Raw genomic sequence first — 18,365 nt, 5'->3', positions numbered from 1 at the left:
CTTACATTGTCCAGGTAATTTGCTGTATATATTATTATCAGCTGCTTCCTCTCTTTGGAGCACTGATGTGAAAAGAGCTGCATAATTTCCTCTAGCGGCTGGTTATTGCAGGCGTGGGTGTTTGTTTAATGAGTCTGCTGGAGGCGCTGGCTGAGATTGAGATTTCCAAACAGAAGAAGTTTTATGTAACATTTTAAATGTTCTTAAGAAATATCTGAGTTACTGAGGCAGGAGAAGGAGCAGACAGATTTTACTGATTCTCACATCGCTGAGCCGTCAGGGGGAATGATGCATTCATGATCACTACTTCTGAAGTAATCCCTGAGCCACATAAATCACTAGAAATGTCTGTATCTTCTTCTTTTTAGAGGGTGTTCCTGAAAAATAGCTTCAGCTTCAGTTGTAAGCTGCAGCATTTCTGATCGGGAGAAAAAAAAAACATCATCTCTGCATGTGAGAAATGAATCCTGCGCTGCATGACATTACCAGCCATCTGCAGCTAGGAAAGGAATCACCACTTCCCCACCACACACACACGCGCACGCACGCGCACACACACACACACACACACACACGCGCGCGCGCACACACACACACACACACAGTAAATGGATGACATGAGAGGCAGGTGTGCAAAAACAAAACCGGGAGGCTGGATGAAAACTCTCTATGCAGAACTGGATAAAGTGGCAGCATAAGGGAATCCAAACATTACTGAAAATGAAAGATTATAAGGTATGTAAATAACCAAAACACAGGAATACGACGGGGAAACTGAGCAGATGGAAGAGAGAGAAGGAGAGCAAAACAATATGTTCAGTTAAAGTCGATGAAGCACAGTTAAGATAAAAAAAACACACAAAGTCTTTTGAGATGGAACAAAATCTAAAATCTCCTCACATTGAAAACTTGCTGCGTGTTTGAAGAGATTTCAAAGACAAAAAAATGAAAAAATCTACAGCACTGTTTTTTAGATATCCTCTGCTGCAACATTCTTTATGCTGCTGCTGCTGCTGGATAACAAATATTAACAATAAAGCTAAAAAAAAGGTGCATTTAAATAATCATTCTGTTGTCTCTGACCCCTGAGGATAACGGGATTCACAACGAGGTCAATCTGAGGTGAACCAAACACTGTTATAAATATTAATATGATAACGTAGAAAACACCAGCAAAATGTCTGTGTTCGCATCATTTTGCTCGTATGCCTGAAACAAATTGAGCCGAGTGTGTTTTACAGAGTGGATGTTAATGGTGTTGTGTTTTAGCTCTTTTATTAGTTTCTTCCCTCTCCATCCGTCTTCTCTGGTGCCTAACCGCCCGGCCGTTTCCCTGCCAAAAGCTGCCTGCCGCTAAATGGATCGTTTACGTCCCTGAAGTAAAATATCCTGCTTCCATCAGAGAGCGCCAACACCTGATGAAGAGGGAGAAACCTGTTCTAGGAGATAAAAGACATGCAGTAAATGTAGCTGTTTTAATGCCGAAGGATAAAATGAGACGCGTTGAATGGGCTGAAGGTTCTGTCTTCTGGTTACGACTTCTTCAGGAAGCCGATGGGAATCTCCAGAATCTCCAGAGCTTCTTCCTGACATCAGATTAAAGTCATAGCTTTCTGATTCAGGGCATAAAGGTTTTTCTTTCTATTTTCACCCAGAAGCCCACCACCGGCTCTGGGCTCCACTTGAATAATCTTTTCCAGTTTATGAAGGTTATAGATACGTTTACTGCCTCCACTAGTGCAGGATTCATGGTAACTGATATAAAAGGTTTGTTTGGTCTTTTGCTAAATGTTGTGGTTGTTGATGAACTAAATATATTGTTTCAGGTAAAGAGAAGTGGGGTGTATCCTGTTGTATCTGACCATGTTTTACCCCAACAGCAGAGTCCAGTTACAGCTGTCTGTTTGTTTTGGTGTCACTTTATAAAGCTGCCCTACAAAACGATGCATCTCACACTTAGTTCCTCACACATACATTCTCATTGCAGGCTATCTTACCATTTAAACTCATTGCATACCGAGTTGTCTTTTGGTACAGTCCAGAACTTACTGGGTTGTATCATATTATATAACACTGATTGCTACTACACACAGTTGTATGATGCATCTGAGTGCAGTTCTGATCTTTTTCTTGGTTTTGAGAGGCTTATTGGACATGTTATCTACTGGAACAGAGGAAATAAAACAGCATTCACTGTGTTTTCCTGTCTGTCTCCTCTGCTCTTTGCTGCATCTGTTAAGCAGTTGCCTGAGATCGTGCTTCCCATCCCTACAGTATCATCTTTGCTCAGTAGAAGAAAATGAAATTACTTGATTAAATCTTTCATAAACTGCCTGCAACAGCTTTTAGTCTGTCCCTCGGCCTAACCGCGATTAAATTACCAACTCACACTTCATTAGAGATGTCAGAAGCATTTAGAAAATGACTCAGTTTCACAATAAACTTTTGCTTTGCTTTAACTCTTAAGATGTACTGCAGATCAGATTTAGGTAATGTAATTTTTAACAGTTTATTTAATGGGTGTTGTCAAATGCTCTCCATCTCCAACTCTTGCTTGGGAAACGCTTCATCGTTATATTGATAATAATGTCAAAAGTACTGGGTGAGAAGTTCTTACAGTGCTTCCATTGTATGAAAACATTGTTCATCACTAAAATATTTAGCACAATTTAGTGATTTCTGATGAACAAATAACTTCTCCTCCTTTATATAGTTGTGAAGTAAAATAAGACCAGGCTGATATCCACCCAGTACTGCATCTAGTAATGCAGGTCTGGTTTTAGGTGAAGCTGCTGATTTTTATTTGCAAGCCTCGACATGAAGGGGTTTACAGAGTTTAGCCCCAGTCGCCCCTCAAACAGGGTTGAGCTCATCAAGCTGGTTTCTAAACTTGTATCCAAGATGTTGGTTATCTTTCCAGGACCTTTGGACAGCACTGGGCTCACTTTCACTAATCAGCTAACATGCTAGTAGCGGAGCACATACTTCGTTTAGGACTGTAGCATTTTTGCTAACTCTGAAAACATTTGGCGCAGTTAGCTTCGTCTAGGTTATTTTTTCCAGATAAATTCTGAAACGCTACTTTACTCGGCTGTTTTGTGTTGAAGTTTTTGTTTTTGACTGTTAGGAATTCTTCCAATTAGATTTTTATATCCATGCTCTTGTTTTGAAGTCTGTAAACGCAACAGTTCAGTTTCCTCTCCTCACGTTATGTTTTTTTTTAAAAGAAACTTTCTTGAGCAACTATGCTACAAATGAACAAATGAGTTGCTTGAGTCCGCAATACTCAGCTATGGAGCTTTTGCTAATTAAAAAGTTGGTATAGCGCTGTAGTTAGCAAAGCTAGTAGTGTTCGTAATGTCCACTACTGTTGGACAGACTAGGCGACATGGATGCTCTTCATGGCTTAATTCACCTTCAAATGTTAGAAACAGGGTTTCCTGGAGAAGTTCCAGGACACACAACCAGGTAGACTTTGGACTGGACTTATGTCTGGTCATGCTGCTGGATAATTTTAGTTTGGATTTGTTTGAGGATCGGGTGATGGATGGATGGATGGATGGATGGATGGATGGATGGATGGATGGATGGATGGATGCTCTGGAAGCTTCCTCTCCACACAGTTAATTGAACCTGTAGCTTTAGTCTTTCTCCTGGACTACTTAGAGTCCACCAGCTGCTGCTGACATCCCGTCTCCTTTGCTTCCCTGCAGGGTTTGGTGTCTGAGTGGTGACCAGCAGCAGAGCAGGGAGCTGTCCACGGTCCTGCCTGGATCAGTCCACAGAAATCCACAGCAGACACTCATGTGCTGATCTCCCCCCGTCCTCTCCAGCATCTCTCCGCCACCTCCAAGCATCCAAGATGGACGACGACGGGCGCTACCGAGACGGCCGCTCAGACTTCATCCGCGGCGCCAAAGACATTGCCAAAGTTGCCAAGAAGCAGGTCGGCAAAAAGGTCGGACGCGGCGTGGACAAGATGGCCGATGAGTACGTCAAACGCTCCTACAAGCGCTTCGAAGAGGAAGACGACGACGACGATTACGCGGGCGTGCCGAGCAATGATGGCGGATATTACCGGAACGACAGCCGAGCCAACGACGATGAAGGTCACAGCGACTCCACCGAAGGTCACGACGAGGACGATGAGATTTATGAGGGTGAGTACCAGGGCATTCCTCGGGGTGACTCTGGGAAAACCGGCGGCATGGATGGCATGGCAGTCGCCGAGGCGCAGCAGTTCAGGGACCTGTCGGCGTTTGAGGGCGAGGTGCGGAAGGACCGGGAGGAGCTGGCCCAGCAGTACGAGAGCATCCTGCAGGAATGCGGCCACGGAAAGTTCCAGTGGACCCTCTACTTTGTTCTGGGACTGGCGCTGATGGCCGACGGCGTGGAGATCTTTGTGGTCGGCTTCGTGCTTCCCAGTGCGGAGAAGGACATGTGCCTGTCAGAGCCGAACAAAGGCATGCTGGGTAAGTCAGCCGAGTTTTGGGTATGGCAAGCCATTTTAACATAAAATCGATTTCACTACACAGGTATCTGAAATCCGTTTATGAATAGACATATTAGTACATTAACGTATTTCTAGTTATGTTTTGACTAGACCAAGTACCTGTTTGAGATATCTGACTAGCAGGCCTGCACAACAACTAATTTTTCTGGGTCATAATTTGGCCCAATTGTTGTTGAGAATAAACATTTTTCAAGTGATATAATGCTAATAGCATGATAAAGCAAGAACACATCCTGAAAGATCAATAAAGTTTAAATTCTAATGAACATTTAATACTGGAACATTTTAATATTTTAACATTTTAAATATCCCAAATAAATAAACAAAATATCATAAACAACAAATAAAATTAATTACAAAGCCTCTGTGAACAAAATTGTCCTTCAAAAAAAGGGATAATTCAGTTTTTGGTGAAAAGAAAGAGAGAAAAGAGAAAAATGATAATTAATTCATCCATTTTCTTGCACCCTTGTCCCTCAGTGGGGTTGGGAGGGTTGCTGGTGCCTCTCCAGCTAACGTACCGGGCGAGAGGCGGGGTCACCCTGGACAGGTCGCCAGTCTGTCGCAGGGCAACACAGAGACACACAGGACACACAACTATGCACACACACACTCACACCTAGGGGAATTTAGAGAGGCCAATTAACCTGACAGTCATGTTTTTGGACTGTGGGAGGAAACCGGAGTACCCGGAGAAAACCCACGCATGCACAGGGAGAACATGCAAACTCCATGCAGAAAGACCAGGGCCGGGAATCGAACCCAGAACCTTCTTGCTGCAAGGCAACAGCTCTACCAACTACACCACTGTGCAGCCCGCCGATAATTAATTCAATTGAGCTCATTTTAATTTCTCATTCAGTTAATTAATTTATTGCTTATTGTTTATCTTTGAGTTGTATTGAGGTTTCCATAAATTACTGACTATCTGAAACACTTATTTCAGATAGCTTCAATTCACTTCTGACTTGTCATAATTCTAATTAAAGATATATTGAATGACACCATAACTCAACATAACTTTATGTATTTTCAGATAGTAGGAAAATAGATTTGACTTGTTCAAACATATCTTGAAATCAAATTATGACCAGGCACATTTAAATTGGAGATATGTAGAAGCATAATTCTGACTAGTCGTAATTATATTCGAGATATCTTAAATTGTAATTACGGATGTTTGACCCATCAAATGACAAATCTGGCGACGTCATTTGAGGTATTTTGAAATGAATTTTGACTCGTCAAAATGTAATAGTGTAATTTAATTCAACATAATGAATTATTATTCTCACTGGTCAGAATGTAAATGCAGATATCTTAAATTACCAATAGCAAGTAGCTTTACTTGTGTCTGGTCAAAATGTGTTGTTTTAGAATGTAGTTACAGAAAGTCAGATGAAACTGATTTTATGTTGAACAAAACCTGCCATATTTTGTTTCTAGTTTGAAATCACTGTGCTTTTTATTGACTCTTTTTTTAAATTTCAGTTCCTTTTCTGGCATTAGCTGCTTCCACTTCTCTTGTCTCCCCTCGTTATCTAAGATAATATCCTTGCTGGAGTTTACATTTTGTGAGGCTGCAGCTGTTTAGGACCCAGTTAGCCGTGCATGAGCCCAACAGCCTGACTGAACTCTCAGGCTCACGGTTTTATCATCAGCCTGGCTTCACCTGTGTGTCTGAGTGTTTGTTTGTGTCTGTGGATGTGAAAGGCAGCGCTGGCTTTGTGCTTCCTTTGTGTGTGCTGTTTGTCTTTCTCGCACTGCGTGCAGCGCGACTGGCTCTCTGTTTGCACTGAGTGGAAGCTGAAGACTCCGGGATTGTTTTTCCTACCCTGCGGGTTTATGTTTAATCAGCGTCCAGAACCACATGATGGTCTGTCGTTAGCTGCACAGGGTGGACACACAGCAGGGACCAGATGTATATCAAGGGCTAATATATTAATAATTACATACATGAGTTTAGAAAACACAATTATTTACAGCAGATAATTTGATAACATCTTATTTTTGAACCCTTTTTAAGTTAAACAATCTTTACCATCGACTTCCATTCAAAATACATTACTTACAAACATTACTATTGGCATTTGATTTAAATTTTTTATTTGTTTCTATTCTCAGATAGTAAAATTCTCTTCAGTTTCTTGATTTATTACTTTCCACTTTAGGTTTCTTATGTTGGTACATATAAAAAACTGAATATTATGAAGAAATTCAATATTTTTTATCTCATGTCAGAATGTAAAAGAAAGCGACACTCATATTGATTTATTAAACATAGAGTGAATATTTCAAGCCTTTATTTCGTTTCATTTCTATGAATATGGCTTACAGTGTTTATGATATACTCTATGAAAACCCAAAATTACGTGTCTCAAAACTTCATGACAGCTGCGTCACAATTATCCCAAAGCTGGAGGATAGATGAGAAATTCAGGTGCAATATGGAGGTGTGTGCTCCGGCGCTGCAGGGAGCAGCACTGCAGCAGTGGCCTGAGAGAAAACCAGTTTTAATGGGATCAATTATTGTTTGCAGTTGAACGGTGGAACTCTGTTAATCAAAAACAGATGCAATACGAACAGCAGCTAAATGCAAAACAGAATTACAACAACTTACCACCACGTTTGAGTCAGAAATAATAAATGACAATACACTGTCAAAAAAAGTGCCTTAGTTAATTAGTTAGGTTTGAGGGCGTTGAGGCGCCTCCTAGAGGGCCACAGCTGCAACAGGTAATGACACGAGTGGGATGTTGTCTGTACAGACGGAGGAGAGCACAAACATTTTTTTTAGTCAATTAGACATTGTTGATAGAGCATTTTAAAAGTAGGACTCTTACCAGCTGAACTAAACTAGTAAGATGATGGTGATTCATATCAATGAAAGGGTTAGAAGACCAAACAAACAAAAAATAATAATCAGAGGAAGAAAAAAAAAGAAACACAAACATTGCAACATAAGTACAGCCCAGAGATTGTTTTAGTTTTTGTCCACATTTGCACATTTTGTTCTGCAGGGAGCTTTAAAATGCAGCTGATCTCTCCATGATGTTTAGCATTAATGTCAGCTCCTACAGCACGCTGCAGGGGAGGCAACCTGCTGCAGTCAGTAAAATAATACAATAAAAACTGAACATTTCACCCAGAGGAAGCACCAAAAACTCTAAATGTTTAAATCATGAAAATACTTATGGGTGAAGGCTTCAGTTAGGAGTCATGAGCGGCCTCCATTCTCTCCTTCACTTGTTATGCAACACGTCTGACTCACAGCCGAAGAGGCTTTTTTTTTTTGCTCCAACTTCTCTGCATCCCCTGATTTCCGACTGCTCCCTCCACTCCGCCCGCCCCGCTGCGCTCCATCAGCTGCAGTCTAAACAGTCTTTAACCTGGAGCACTGGGCTGGGATCAGGCGCTGTTTGCATGCGACACCCAGCGCACGTAGCGGAGGAGTCTCTGCAGAATGTTAACATTTCAGAGAGGACGCTGTGACAGCTCATTTCACAAAACACCGCTTCGTTTTTTTTTTTTACGAAGGGTTCCAGAGGCGTGTTGCTGAGGAACATTTGATCAAGTAAGAAAACTAACAGCCGGGAATTCAGAGTGACACAAATCGTGATGCAGCGTTGATGCTCAGTGAGCCGCAGGAGAAACACACTGGCTGTCATTGACTTGTCCTTCTCATGAAGCTGCAGCGGTTGCAGCTGCTGCAGCCAGTTTATTAGAAACACACAAAGAAGGAGTTGTGCAGAGAAAAGAGATGACTTCTGGAACGAGCTGAGCTTAAATGCTTTTGATGTGAGAAATTTCACGCCGTATTTCTGCCCTGCTGGCTGCGCTGCGTTGTGCATTGCGGTGCTGCTGCGCCGTTTTCCTGCAGCATCCAGGAACCTTTCTGTATTACAATAAGTGTTTGGCCTTTTGGTGGATTTTCATTGTCCTGGTTGAGGGGAAACAGATGGAACAAAGACAAGATGGCAGCTCTAATCAGGCCTGTCTGATTTACTGGTTCCTGTGGGACAGACTGGCAGAGGAAACTGGAAGCTTTATACCTGGCTATAATTAGCATCAAATCTTTGCTGCACATAAGTGTAAGTGGAAATGAGGGTCTTTTATGTTTAATGATGTGTTTTTATTGGCAGTAGTATTATGTTAAACCCCCATCTCTCCCACTCATCCCACGCAGACTCAACAGTCCTGCAGTGTTGCACAGTTTTTTTCTTTCTTTTCCCTCCCCACACACATCCACATGCATCCACTATCCCTGTGCCTCAGGGAGCTCTGCCACAGCGTTGACTCCGCTGTCCGCTCCTCCCTTTTTCTCTCTTTTTACTCCTCTCTTCATGCTCTTCATCTCCTCCTCCCACCACTTCCGCCTCAGATGCCCAGCGTTGCTACTTCTCTCCAGCACCTTTTCCAGCTCGTCTCTCCTCCTTTCTGCATCGCTGCTATTTTGTGAAATGTTTCAGATCATCCGACAAATTTAAACATTAGACAAAGAAAACCTGAGAAGATATTAAAAAGGCAGTTTTCAAATAATAATTTCATTTATTAGGAGTAAAAAGCTTTCCAAAATGACATGGTGCGTTTTAAAAAGTGCTTCGTTGTGGAATCGTAAATTTATTTTGAGCTGCAGAATCAAGAAATGATCAAAACAGGACCAGTCTGTCAACAGGAATCACTTCATCATGCTGCAGTCCGAGGAAATTCAAGAACAGAAAAGAAACAAAGTCAATTTTCATCTGACCCTTATTTTGGACAGATGAAGCTAAAAGTAGATCCAGGACTTGTTTTTGTGCTGCGTTTCTTTCCTGTTTTAATCAAACGTATAGATCTTAAATGTTCCAAATGACAGCAGACCTGAAGCATTTAATGCCTCATTTATGTTATTTGAGACATAACAGGCTGAGACTGTACTCCTGGCTTTAACTCTGAGGGCTGTTAACACATCTAGCTGATGTATTATCTTGATGCTGTGACGCCAGCAGGACAGATGGTGATCTGGTTCCACTGATTGGTGAAAGGTCGACAGGTCGGCGCTGCAGCCCACAGCGATATCCAATCAGAGATCTTTACTGAATGACCCGGTCACTCACTGTGATTGATTCGCCGGTACTCTGTCATCACAGAAAGCACAACCATCGTGTTTCCATCATATCTACAGATCATTTTTAATTTGATCTTAAATGCGTGAATCATGTGCGGCAGTCGTAGTTTTCACTCAGAGACATGAAATAACTTTGAAAATGACTCATTTTTGTTCATAAATGCAGAGTTTCCTGCAGTTAATTGGACAAAGAAGAGAAAAGTCACCTTCTTTCTGAGAACAGAGCTGCAGTTTTTCTCAGAGATTCACTGAATGAGTCACACGATTCAGATGAAGCAGAAAACGACGATCTGAGAAGCAACGACGTTCCTTTAGATTTCATTTAGGTCAACAGCTTCCATCCTTGGTGCTCGGATATAATCAGAGTCGTTGGCCTGACACACGAATGCCAGCGTGAACAGTGGATGATCTTCCTTTATCTAGTCGATGTGTTTTACAGCTCTTAGCAGGATGTTTTATTTCCCTTCGTTTTTTCATGTTACAATCAAAGATTTCCATGTATTTTAACTGAGCACATCTCTACCAATCTTTTTTCAGTCTGGAGAGTTGAAGATTCAGTCTTTTTTCAGGAACTGTTCAGTTCCAGTCAAAACGATTGAAATTTTTCTGTGATTAAAAAGATTGAAGTCTCTGGTTGTGATCTGGAAAGGTTTTGTAGGAGCCGTAAGTTGTGGCTTCTTCCTAAATGACCTCTGATTTACATCGTTTTTCCATGTTTTTATTCACGAGTCTTGATTTAGTATTTTCACCACTTTATTGCTCAACTTTGCCTTCTGATAGTTAGTTTCTCTTTTATTTTTCATGCTCAATTAATCACAGTTATAGTAATGTTTCTCTTCTTTGCATAAGGTGTGTATTTTTAGAAAATACCAAAATGCTGATGGACTAATGTCTCAATGCGGCTGCATTTCAATGTGTTTGAGGTCGTTGACTGGAGTAGATTTGCCTTTTGCAGATATAATTCGACGTAAGTTTAAGTCTTCATGGCTAATCCCTGAGTTACCAGCTTTTTTGAGCTTTTTTGAGGTTTTTTGAGGTTTAAGATCAGAATTTGCGCCTGATCAACATCCGTCTACACATTTAGAGCACAAGAGCGTATCTGAATGTGTAACAGCCTGATGACGTTGCATGAACACAGCAGATCCAAATCCATCTCCACAGACAGAACAAGTCTCTCGAAATGGAGACATCAGTTTTGTCTTTTGCACACATCTTCTTAAATAAATAAAATGTCATGGACATTGATTTATTTGGATTGTTCGTATAGTTACACAGAGTTACACAATCAAAAATGGAGCTGCAAGCTATATATTTAGCTAGAGAGCTACATATTTAGCTCCAAAAAAGTATTTAGTTAGCAAGTTAAATATTTAGCTTTCAAATAAATATTTTGTTTGGAGTTAAATATATAGATTAGAGTCAAACAATAAGCTCCAAGCTACATATTTAGTTAGCAAGCTTAATATTTAGCTCCAAAATAAATTTTTTGTAAGCAAGCTAAATACAGTGTTAACTTGGGAGGCTAAGTATTTAGCCCCTAATATTTAGCCTGCTAACAAACTACAGATGTTAAGCAAGCTAAATATTTTCTGTGGAGTTAACTCTTTATCTCCACAACAAAGGTCAGCAAGTGAAATACTTAGTTCCAGACTGAATATTTAGTTCCATCCATCCATTTTTTACACTCTTGTCCCCTAATGGGGTCGGGAGGGTTTGCTGGTGCCCATCTCCAGCTGACGTTCCAGGTGAGAGGCGGGGTCACCCTGGACAGGTCGCCAGTCTGTCGCAGGGCAACACAGAGACACACAGGTCAAACATCCATGCACACACACACACACACACACACACACACTCACACCTAGGGAGAATTTAGACAGACCAATTAACCTGACAGTCATGTTTTTGGACTGTGGGAGGAAACCGGAGTACCCGGAGAAAACCCACCATGCACAGGGAGAACATGTAAACTCCATGCAGAAAGACCAGGGCCGGGAATCAAACCCAGAACCTTCTTGCTGCAAGGCAACAGCTCTACCAACTGCGCCACTGTGCAGCCCAATATTTAGTTCCAAACTACATATTTAGCCACCAAGCTCAGTAATTAGCTGAATGCTAAGTAAGGAGCAGGTTGTGAGTGAGTGTCTGGATCAGTGGAAGGGATGTGGCTCATGTTAGCACCTGGACTCCCAGCTCTGATTCTGTTGTTCACCTTCTTGATCATCATTTAAAGAGTCCAGAATCTTCCATCTCTAACGTCTAATTGCTAAACTTTTAAATCTAGTGTTATCAGCAGCAATTATTATTTCAACATTTTTTTTGCCATTATGAATAAAATAGTTTGTTTTTGGTCTAACCAAGCTCACCGCGTTCCTCCCTCCCTCCCAAACTGATTCCTTTCTGTGATCAATCAACGTGGCGTTGAGTTATTGCTGAACGCTTGCATTCATGTTCACAGCTGGGTTCGGTGCTCCAAGCAAAAGGTTTTAATTACGGAGATTCACACAAACATAAAAACCCAGAACAACAGAGGATTTCCAGTTCAGTCCTGCACAACGGGCCTGTTTGACTCCTGCAAAACATCCAGTTGTTTCAATCTGTGACGTATCAATTTCAGTAATAACAAGTCGAAAGGGGCAAATCACTACCTATTATACTGGATAGTCTATAAATCAATCCTTCTCCCCTGCTTAGTTGGAAAATGGCAGTATTCCCATTAAATGGCTTGTTCTACTAAAACTGACTCGGCTCGGCAACGGCGTGAAAGACACAATGAGTAATTGCCGCCTGGGAAACGATCTATTCAACTTCATTGACTCCATTGTAGACGTTAGTGTATCTTAATTGAAACACAAAGCCTAGTTTAGACTGCAACTAGAAATGATACTTTGGCTCTCAGTGTTTCTTTCTGCAGGTTGTGTCATTTTGAAGCTGAGGATGAACATGCTGGTTCTTCCACAGGGAGATAAAAACACTATCACACTTCTGTCTGTATCGTCATGTATGAAATACAGTCGACTAATTTAGTAGTTTGAGATCAACAAAGTGAGCAGCACTCGATAGAAAAGCTGCTAAATATATTTCAGTGCATAACTTGTACTAGAAATGCACCAAATGTTAATTTAATTTAACCATTTTCAAGCTTTGGATGAAAAATGAGCATGAAATGTTTGATTTTCTAGACTTTCTTGCTGATTAAAGTATATATATCTCTAATAATGCTTAATAATTACATAAATTTCTACATAGACTTACATTAAAATTATTTTAGCTTTCATATTAGCTTAATTTTAAATTTTTCTTTTGGTTTTTGACTTAATGACTCAATGCACACAAATCAGACAAATCAGATAATTGAAGAATCTGAAAAATCTGGATTTGTTGAACCTAATTTGACATGCAGAGCCACAGATTTTAAAATATAAATTAAATTTGAGTTATTCTGGATGCCAAAACATCCAGAAAAATGACCCGATACTTTACACTCTGCAGTCTCATCTGCAGGTTGTTTGTTAAATCTGCAGATAGTTGTTAAAGGTAAATATTTTGACTGAAACGTCCAGAAAAATTATACCTTTAGGTTTGGAAAGATAAGGAATTTAGAAATGAACGTTGTTTTTACGCTTCTCGCTGCGTTCTAACTTTACAAGAAGAATATTTCATACCAACTTGAGAAAAAAATCTGTCTTTTTCCCCCCAAGTGCAAATTATCAAACTAATAAAATGCAGGAATATTTCCAGCTACCCTCCTGCCAATATTTCAATTAGTTAAAGAGATAAACCTACTTCAACTAATGAAACACAACTAAAACTGATTAAATAAATATTTTTCTAGATTTGAACATTGCAAGCAAACAAAATAACACTTTAGATTGGCCTTTAACTAAGCATTATGTAAATGTATGCAGTAACCTTTTTCCTCTTTTGTCACGCAAAACAATACTCTCTGCTCCATATTTGAATGTTGAGAGTAAACAGAGTAAATTTTCAACTTGATTTAAATAAAAACCTTCACTTAAGCATAAAAAAATCATCCCTGATAACACTCAACTGTTAAAAACTCAGCTTTTTATAACCGTCAGCTGAGAAGAGAGTTTTTTCTAAACAACTGATGCTCCGTTTTTTTTTGTTGTTTCATGAAACATCTCAGAGGATTCTGCTTCAATTCTCCCATAACGTTTCATCTTTAATGCAAATCTTTTCAGAAGTCCAATAAGATTTCCCAGGGAAGTAATTTACAGCAAATTAGAAATATAATGAGAGGGAAAGTGGAGCCTTGAAGTGCCAGACGTGAGTTTATTGGAGAATAATAACTCATTATCATCCTGTCTGCCTTTCTACTTCATCTCTTCCAATCATTTCACGCTGCTGATGGGCCGACTCGTCCCTGTCCGCTCCTCTTCCTCGCAGGTCTGATCGTGTACCTGGGGATGATGGTTGGCGCCTTCGTCTGGGGCGGCCTGGCTGATCGGATCGGTCGGAGACAGACCCTGCTCATTTCGCTCTCCATAAACAGCGTGTTCGCCTTCTTCTCGTCCTTCGTCCAGGGATACAGCTCCTTCCTTTTCTGCCGTTTGGCCTCTGGCGTCGGGTAAGCAGGCAGATGAATCACGCAGGGAGTCACGGCCACTGTGACGCATAAACAGCAGCTGATGTGACGAGCGGTGAAATGGGCAAAATCGCAAAAATACATCGAGGGAAATGCACCGAAAATGCAGCAAAAGAGCAAATTGAGTCCAAAGTGATCAGTTCATGTCTTCAAAAATATATTTAAAGTATAGAAAGAGACATAAAAATTTACATTTGTACTTATCGGGAGTAAAAAAAATCCAAACCAGCCTGGCACTGTGTGGAAGCACAATGATTCCCATAGATTAGGGTTGGACAATAAATCAATAACAATGTTTAACAATGCGATACATATTCAATATATAGAATATTGACTGAATTCTGATCCAGACCCGCACTGCATGCTGGGAGATGTAGGCAGAGCCAAGGAAGCCATTGGCGGCACCTGCTAACTCACTCAATCTTTGGTTACCTAGCAACTCGCGCACTCTTTGGTTACCTAGCAACAGCCTGTGGCGTAACACAGGCAGCAGCAGTTTAAAGTTTCACCGCCACGATTCCTAACTGCTTAAAATTAAAAAAAACAAACGGAGCAGATAAAACAGGACAGGTCGCGTCATCAGTTTGGCTGTATTTTATATATTTAAAACAAAAAACTAATCAATAACTATCCATATTGATAGATATCAGCTCATTTTCCTTGATGAAAAGTTAGTTGTAAGTTAGTTTTGTCTTATTTCAGGTGAACTAAAATATTTGCTCCAGAATCTGGATGAAAAAACAAGGTAAGGTTTTGTGGTTTTGCAGTGAAGTGTGTGGATTCATTTATTCGTTTGCTTATTTTGCAGATTAAAGATATGGGGCACTACAGCTTTTCCACTGGAATTATAAAAAAAAAAATAAAAATAGTTGATGTGGCCTAGTCAAAGTGTGATCCTAATACCAGCCAATCATGCCTGAAAATCCTCCATATGACTGAATGAAGGCATTTCTGCAGAGAAGATAAGCAAAAGACTCATTGCAAGGAGTTGTAAATGCTGAATATCCATCCATCCATTTTCTTCCGCTTATCCGGGGTCGGGTCGTGGGGGCAGCAGCTTCAGAAGGGAGGCCCAGACTTCCCTCCCCAGCCACTTCTTCCAGCTCCTCCAGGAATCCCAAGGTGTTCCCAGGCCAGCCGAGAGACATGGTCCCTCCAGCGTGTCCTGGGTCTCCCCTCCTCCCAGTGGGACGTGCCCAGAACTCCTCACCAGGGAGGCGTCCATCCTGACCAGATGCCCGAGCCTCAACTGGCTCCTCTCGACGTGGAGGAGCAGCAGCTCTACTCTGAGTCCCTCCCGGATGACCGAGCTTCTCTCTCTAAGGGAGAGCCCAGCCACCCTGCGGAGGAAACCCATTTCGGCCGCTTGTACCCGTGATCTCGTTCTTTCGGTCATGACCCAAAGCTCATGACCATAGATGAGGGTGGGAACGTAGATCGACCGGTAAATCGAGAGCTTCGCTTTTTGGCTCAGCTCTCTCTTCACCACGACGGACCGGTACAGCGCCCGCTTCACAGTAGACGCTGCCCCAATCCGCCTGTCGATCTCCCGCTCCCTTCTTTCCTCATTCGTGAACAAGATCCCCAGATACTTAAACTCCTCCACTTGAGGCAGGACGACCCCCCTGACCCGGAGAAGGCACTCTACCCTTTTCCGGCTCTTTTAATGTCTGCTAAATGCTAAATACCAGTTGAATATTCAGCCTTTTACATCAGAACAATGTAGAAAATCCAAAAATTGGGTTTAATTCAAACCCCTTCCTAAGAGCTTCAACACAAAAATCCCACTTTGAATGTTTTCTCTGCTTACTTATGTCTCAACGCTGGCCTTCCTTTTCTCTCATCTTCCTCTCAAGAGCACAATCCATCTTTTGATCGCCTCTTTCTCTGCTTTTCTGCCTCTCTCTGTAACTCTGCAGCATCGGAGGCTCCATCCCGATCGTGTTTTCTTATTACTCTGAGTTCCTGGCCCAGGAGAAGCGTGGAGAGCACCTGAGCTGGCTCTGCATGTTCTGGATGATCGGCGGTATCTACGCCTCCGCCATGGCCTGGGCCATCATCCCACACTACGGTGAGAAAATCAAACGGGTCTCGGAGTCAGGCTCTGTTTGGAACGTCATTTCAGGACATAATGAATGAAAATAAGGCGTTAAAAGAACCGGAACCGTGTGCGTTTGGCCAGATGGGACTATTTTGATTGTCTGTCCTTGTGCAGGCTGGAGCTTTCAGATGGGCTCGGCCTACCAGTTCCACAGCTGGAGGGTTTTTGTTCTGGTGTGCGCCTTCCCGTCTGTGGCCGCCATCTCTGCCCTCTCCACCATGCCTGAGAGCCCCCGCTTCTACCTGGAGGTGAGCTGCCAGCTTCCTCCCCCGATGCTTCAAGCTTATCAATCAAGTTCATTTGTAGCGTCGGAGTCCATCACTCCAGCCACATTTCGGACCTTATCTCTAGTTCCCAGCTGTAGTACCTGAAGCTGTGCGTTGACTCTGGTTCGCTCCTCTTTAGGTCCAAAGATAATAACTTCAGTTTTGTTTCTGTTCAGCTGGAGAAAGTTTTGGCACATAGATTTAATGCAGAAATAATATTTGATCCTCAGAGACCCTTCAGCAGTGCTCCAGTTATTTGTCTTGTTTTCCTTTTGCAGAATGGGAAGCATGACGAGGCGTGGATGATTCTGAAGCAGGTCCACGACACCAACATGAGGGCCAAAGGTTACCCAGAAAGGGTCTTCTCTGTAAGTCGCACACAGCACAGGTGATACTGAGCATCAGTGAAAATGAAGGACTGAAGATGAGCTCTCTTGCCGCCAGGTGACCACCATTAAAACGGTGAAGCAGATAGATGAGCTTGTGAACATGAGCGACAGTGCGGCCTGGCATGAGAAATGGAGGCTAAAACTCTCCTCGCTTTTCCACCAGGTTGGTTTCAGAGATGCCTCTGACTGATTGCTCTCTTCTTGCCTTTGTTCCTTAAATGTAATAAGTGTCTCTGTGGTTTTGTGCTCTTTCAGGTGTGGAATAATTTCCAAACCGTTTTCTCCCCTGAGTACCGCCGCACCACCTACATGATGATGGCCGTGTGGTTCTCCATGTCCTTCAGGTAAGACCAGGCTGATGCTGTTAGCCTGACTTTCTAACAGAGAGTTAAAGGATTCAGAGTTTACAGTTATTCACTTTCTGTAAAATAAGTGGGAGAGAGTAAATCAAATTTAAATTAAAGGTGCACAATATTTCCGTACCACTTGTATCACATGTGTCAAACTCAAGGCCCGGGGGCCAAATCTGGCCCGCCGTAGCTTTTTATGTGGCCCTCCAGACTCCAGATTACATCAATAAGTCCCTCCAGTTTTTCACAAATACACAAAATTCACACAAAATCAACAGATCCCCACATTTTTTCTGATTTTACTGACATTTTTTCTCAAAACTGGCCAAAAACATTAATTTAACCTCACTTGATGTCAAGTTATATATGTGACTGATGCAGCAATTAATAAAAAGTCACATTTAACATCATATATTAGCGCAAATATCGTAAAAAATCCTGACAAATATTCCTATATTATCACTACAAAATCTATGATTTTGATTGCAAAAAAACACAAAAACAATCACCAAGTACTGGTTGGACTAATTAGTGTGAATTATCAATATAATTTCACTTTAAGAAACACTTATTGGATGAAACATCTATTTATTAATATTTTAATAATTTAATGGTTTTTATCAATATATTCTTGAACAACCGGCCCTTTGAGAACATTCAGATTTTTGATACGGCCCAAAATGAAAATGAGTTCGACACCGCTGACTTATATGATGCTATTGTCAAAAATCAGCGACCTGTGAAGCCATTTAAAAACAATCAATTTTCCACAGTTTGGCTTTTTGGGACTGATTTTCTTTTTCTTCCTGCAGCTACTACGGCCTGACCGTGTGGTTCCCTGACATGATCAAGTACCTGCAGAAGCAGGAGTATGCCTCGCGCACCAAGGTGTTTGTCAAGGAGAAAGTGGAGCATGTCACCTTTAACTTCACTCTGGAGAACCAGGTCCACCGTCAGGGGCAGTACTTCAACGACAAGTGAGTCTGCTGCAGTCCCTCGTTACAGGCTGACGGAAAAATGGTTTCTGCCACCA

General features: G+C 41.6%; 1 protein-coding gene across 1 annotated transcript in view; it reads left to right on the top strand.

The window, feature by feature from the left end:
- sv2a (synaptic vesicle glycoprotein 2A) overlaps window positions 1-18,365 on the top strand; it is a 34,248-nt gene that overhangs the window by 8,168 nt on the left and 7,715 nt on the right. The window contains exons 2-9 of the mRNA XM_008430742.3: window positions 3,714-4,472; window positions 14,028-14,208; window positions 16,146-16,297; window positions 16,442-16,575; window positions 16,872-16,961; window positions 17,038-17,145; window positions 17,238-17,326; window positions 18,145-18,309. Of these exons, the coding sequence (XP_008428964.1) occupies window positions 3,863-4,472; window positions 14,028-14,208; window positions 16,146-16,297; window positions 16,442-16,575; window positions 16,872-16,961; window positions 17,038-17,145; window positions 17,238-17,326; window positions 18,145-18,309 (1,529 nt within the window). The 5' untranslated portion in view covers window positions 3,714-3,862. The remainder of the gene's footprint in view (window positions 1-3,713; window positions 4,473-14,027; window positions 14,209-16,145; window positions 16,298-16,441; window positions 16,576-16,871; window positions 16,962-17,037; window positions 17,146-17,237; window positions 17,327-18,144; window positions 18,310-18,365) is intronic.

This window comes from Poecilia reticulata, chromosome 16, assembly GCF_904066995.2.
Source record: "Poecilia reticulata chromosome 16, P_reticulata-male-v2, whole genome shotgun sequence".
NCBI lineage: Eukaryota > Metazoa > Chordata > Actinopteri > Cyprinodontiformes > Poeciliidae > Poecilia > Poecilia reticulata.
Note: the sequence above shows the minus strand (reverse complement) of the source record. Positions and strands in the feature narration are given on the sequence as shown.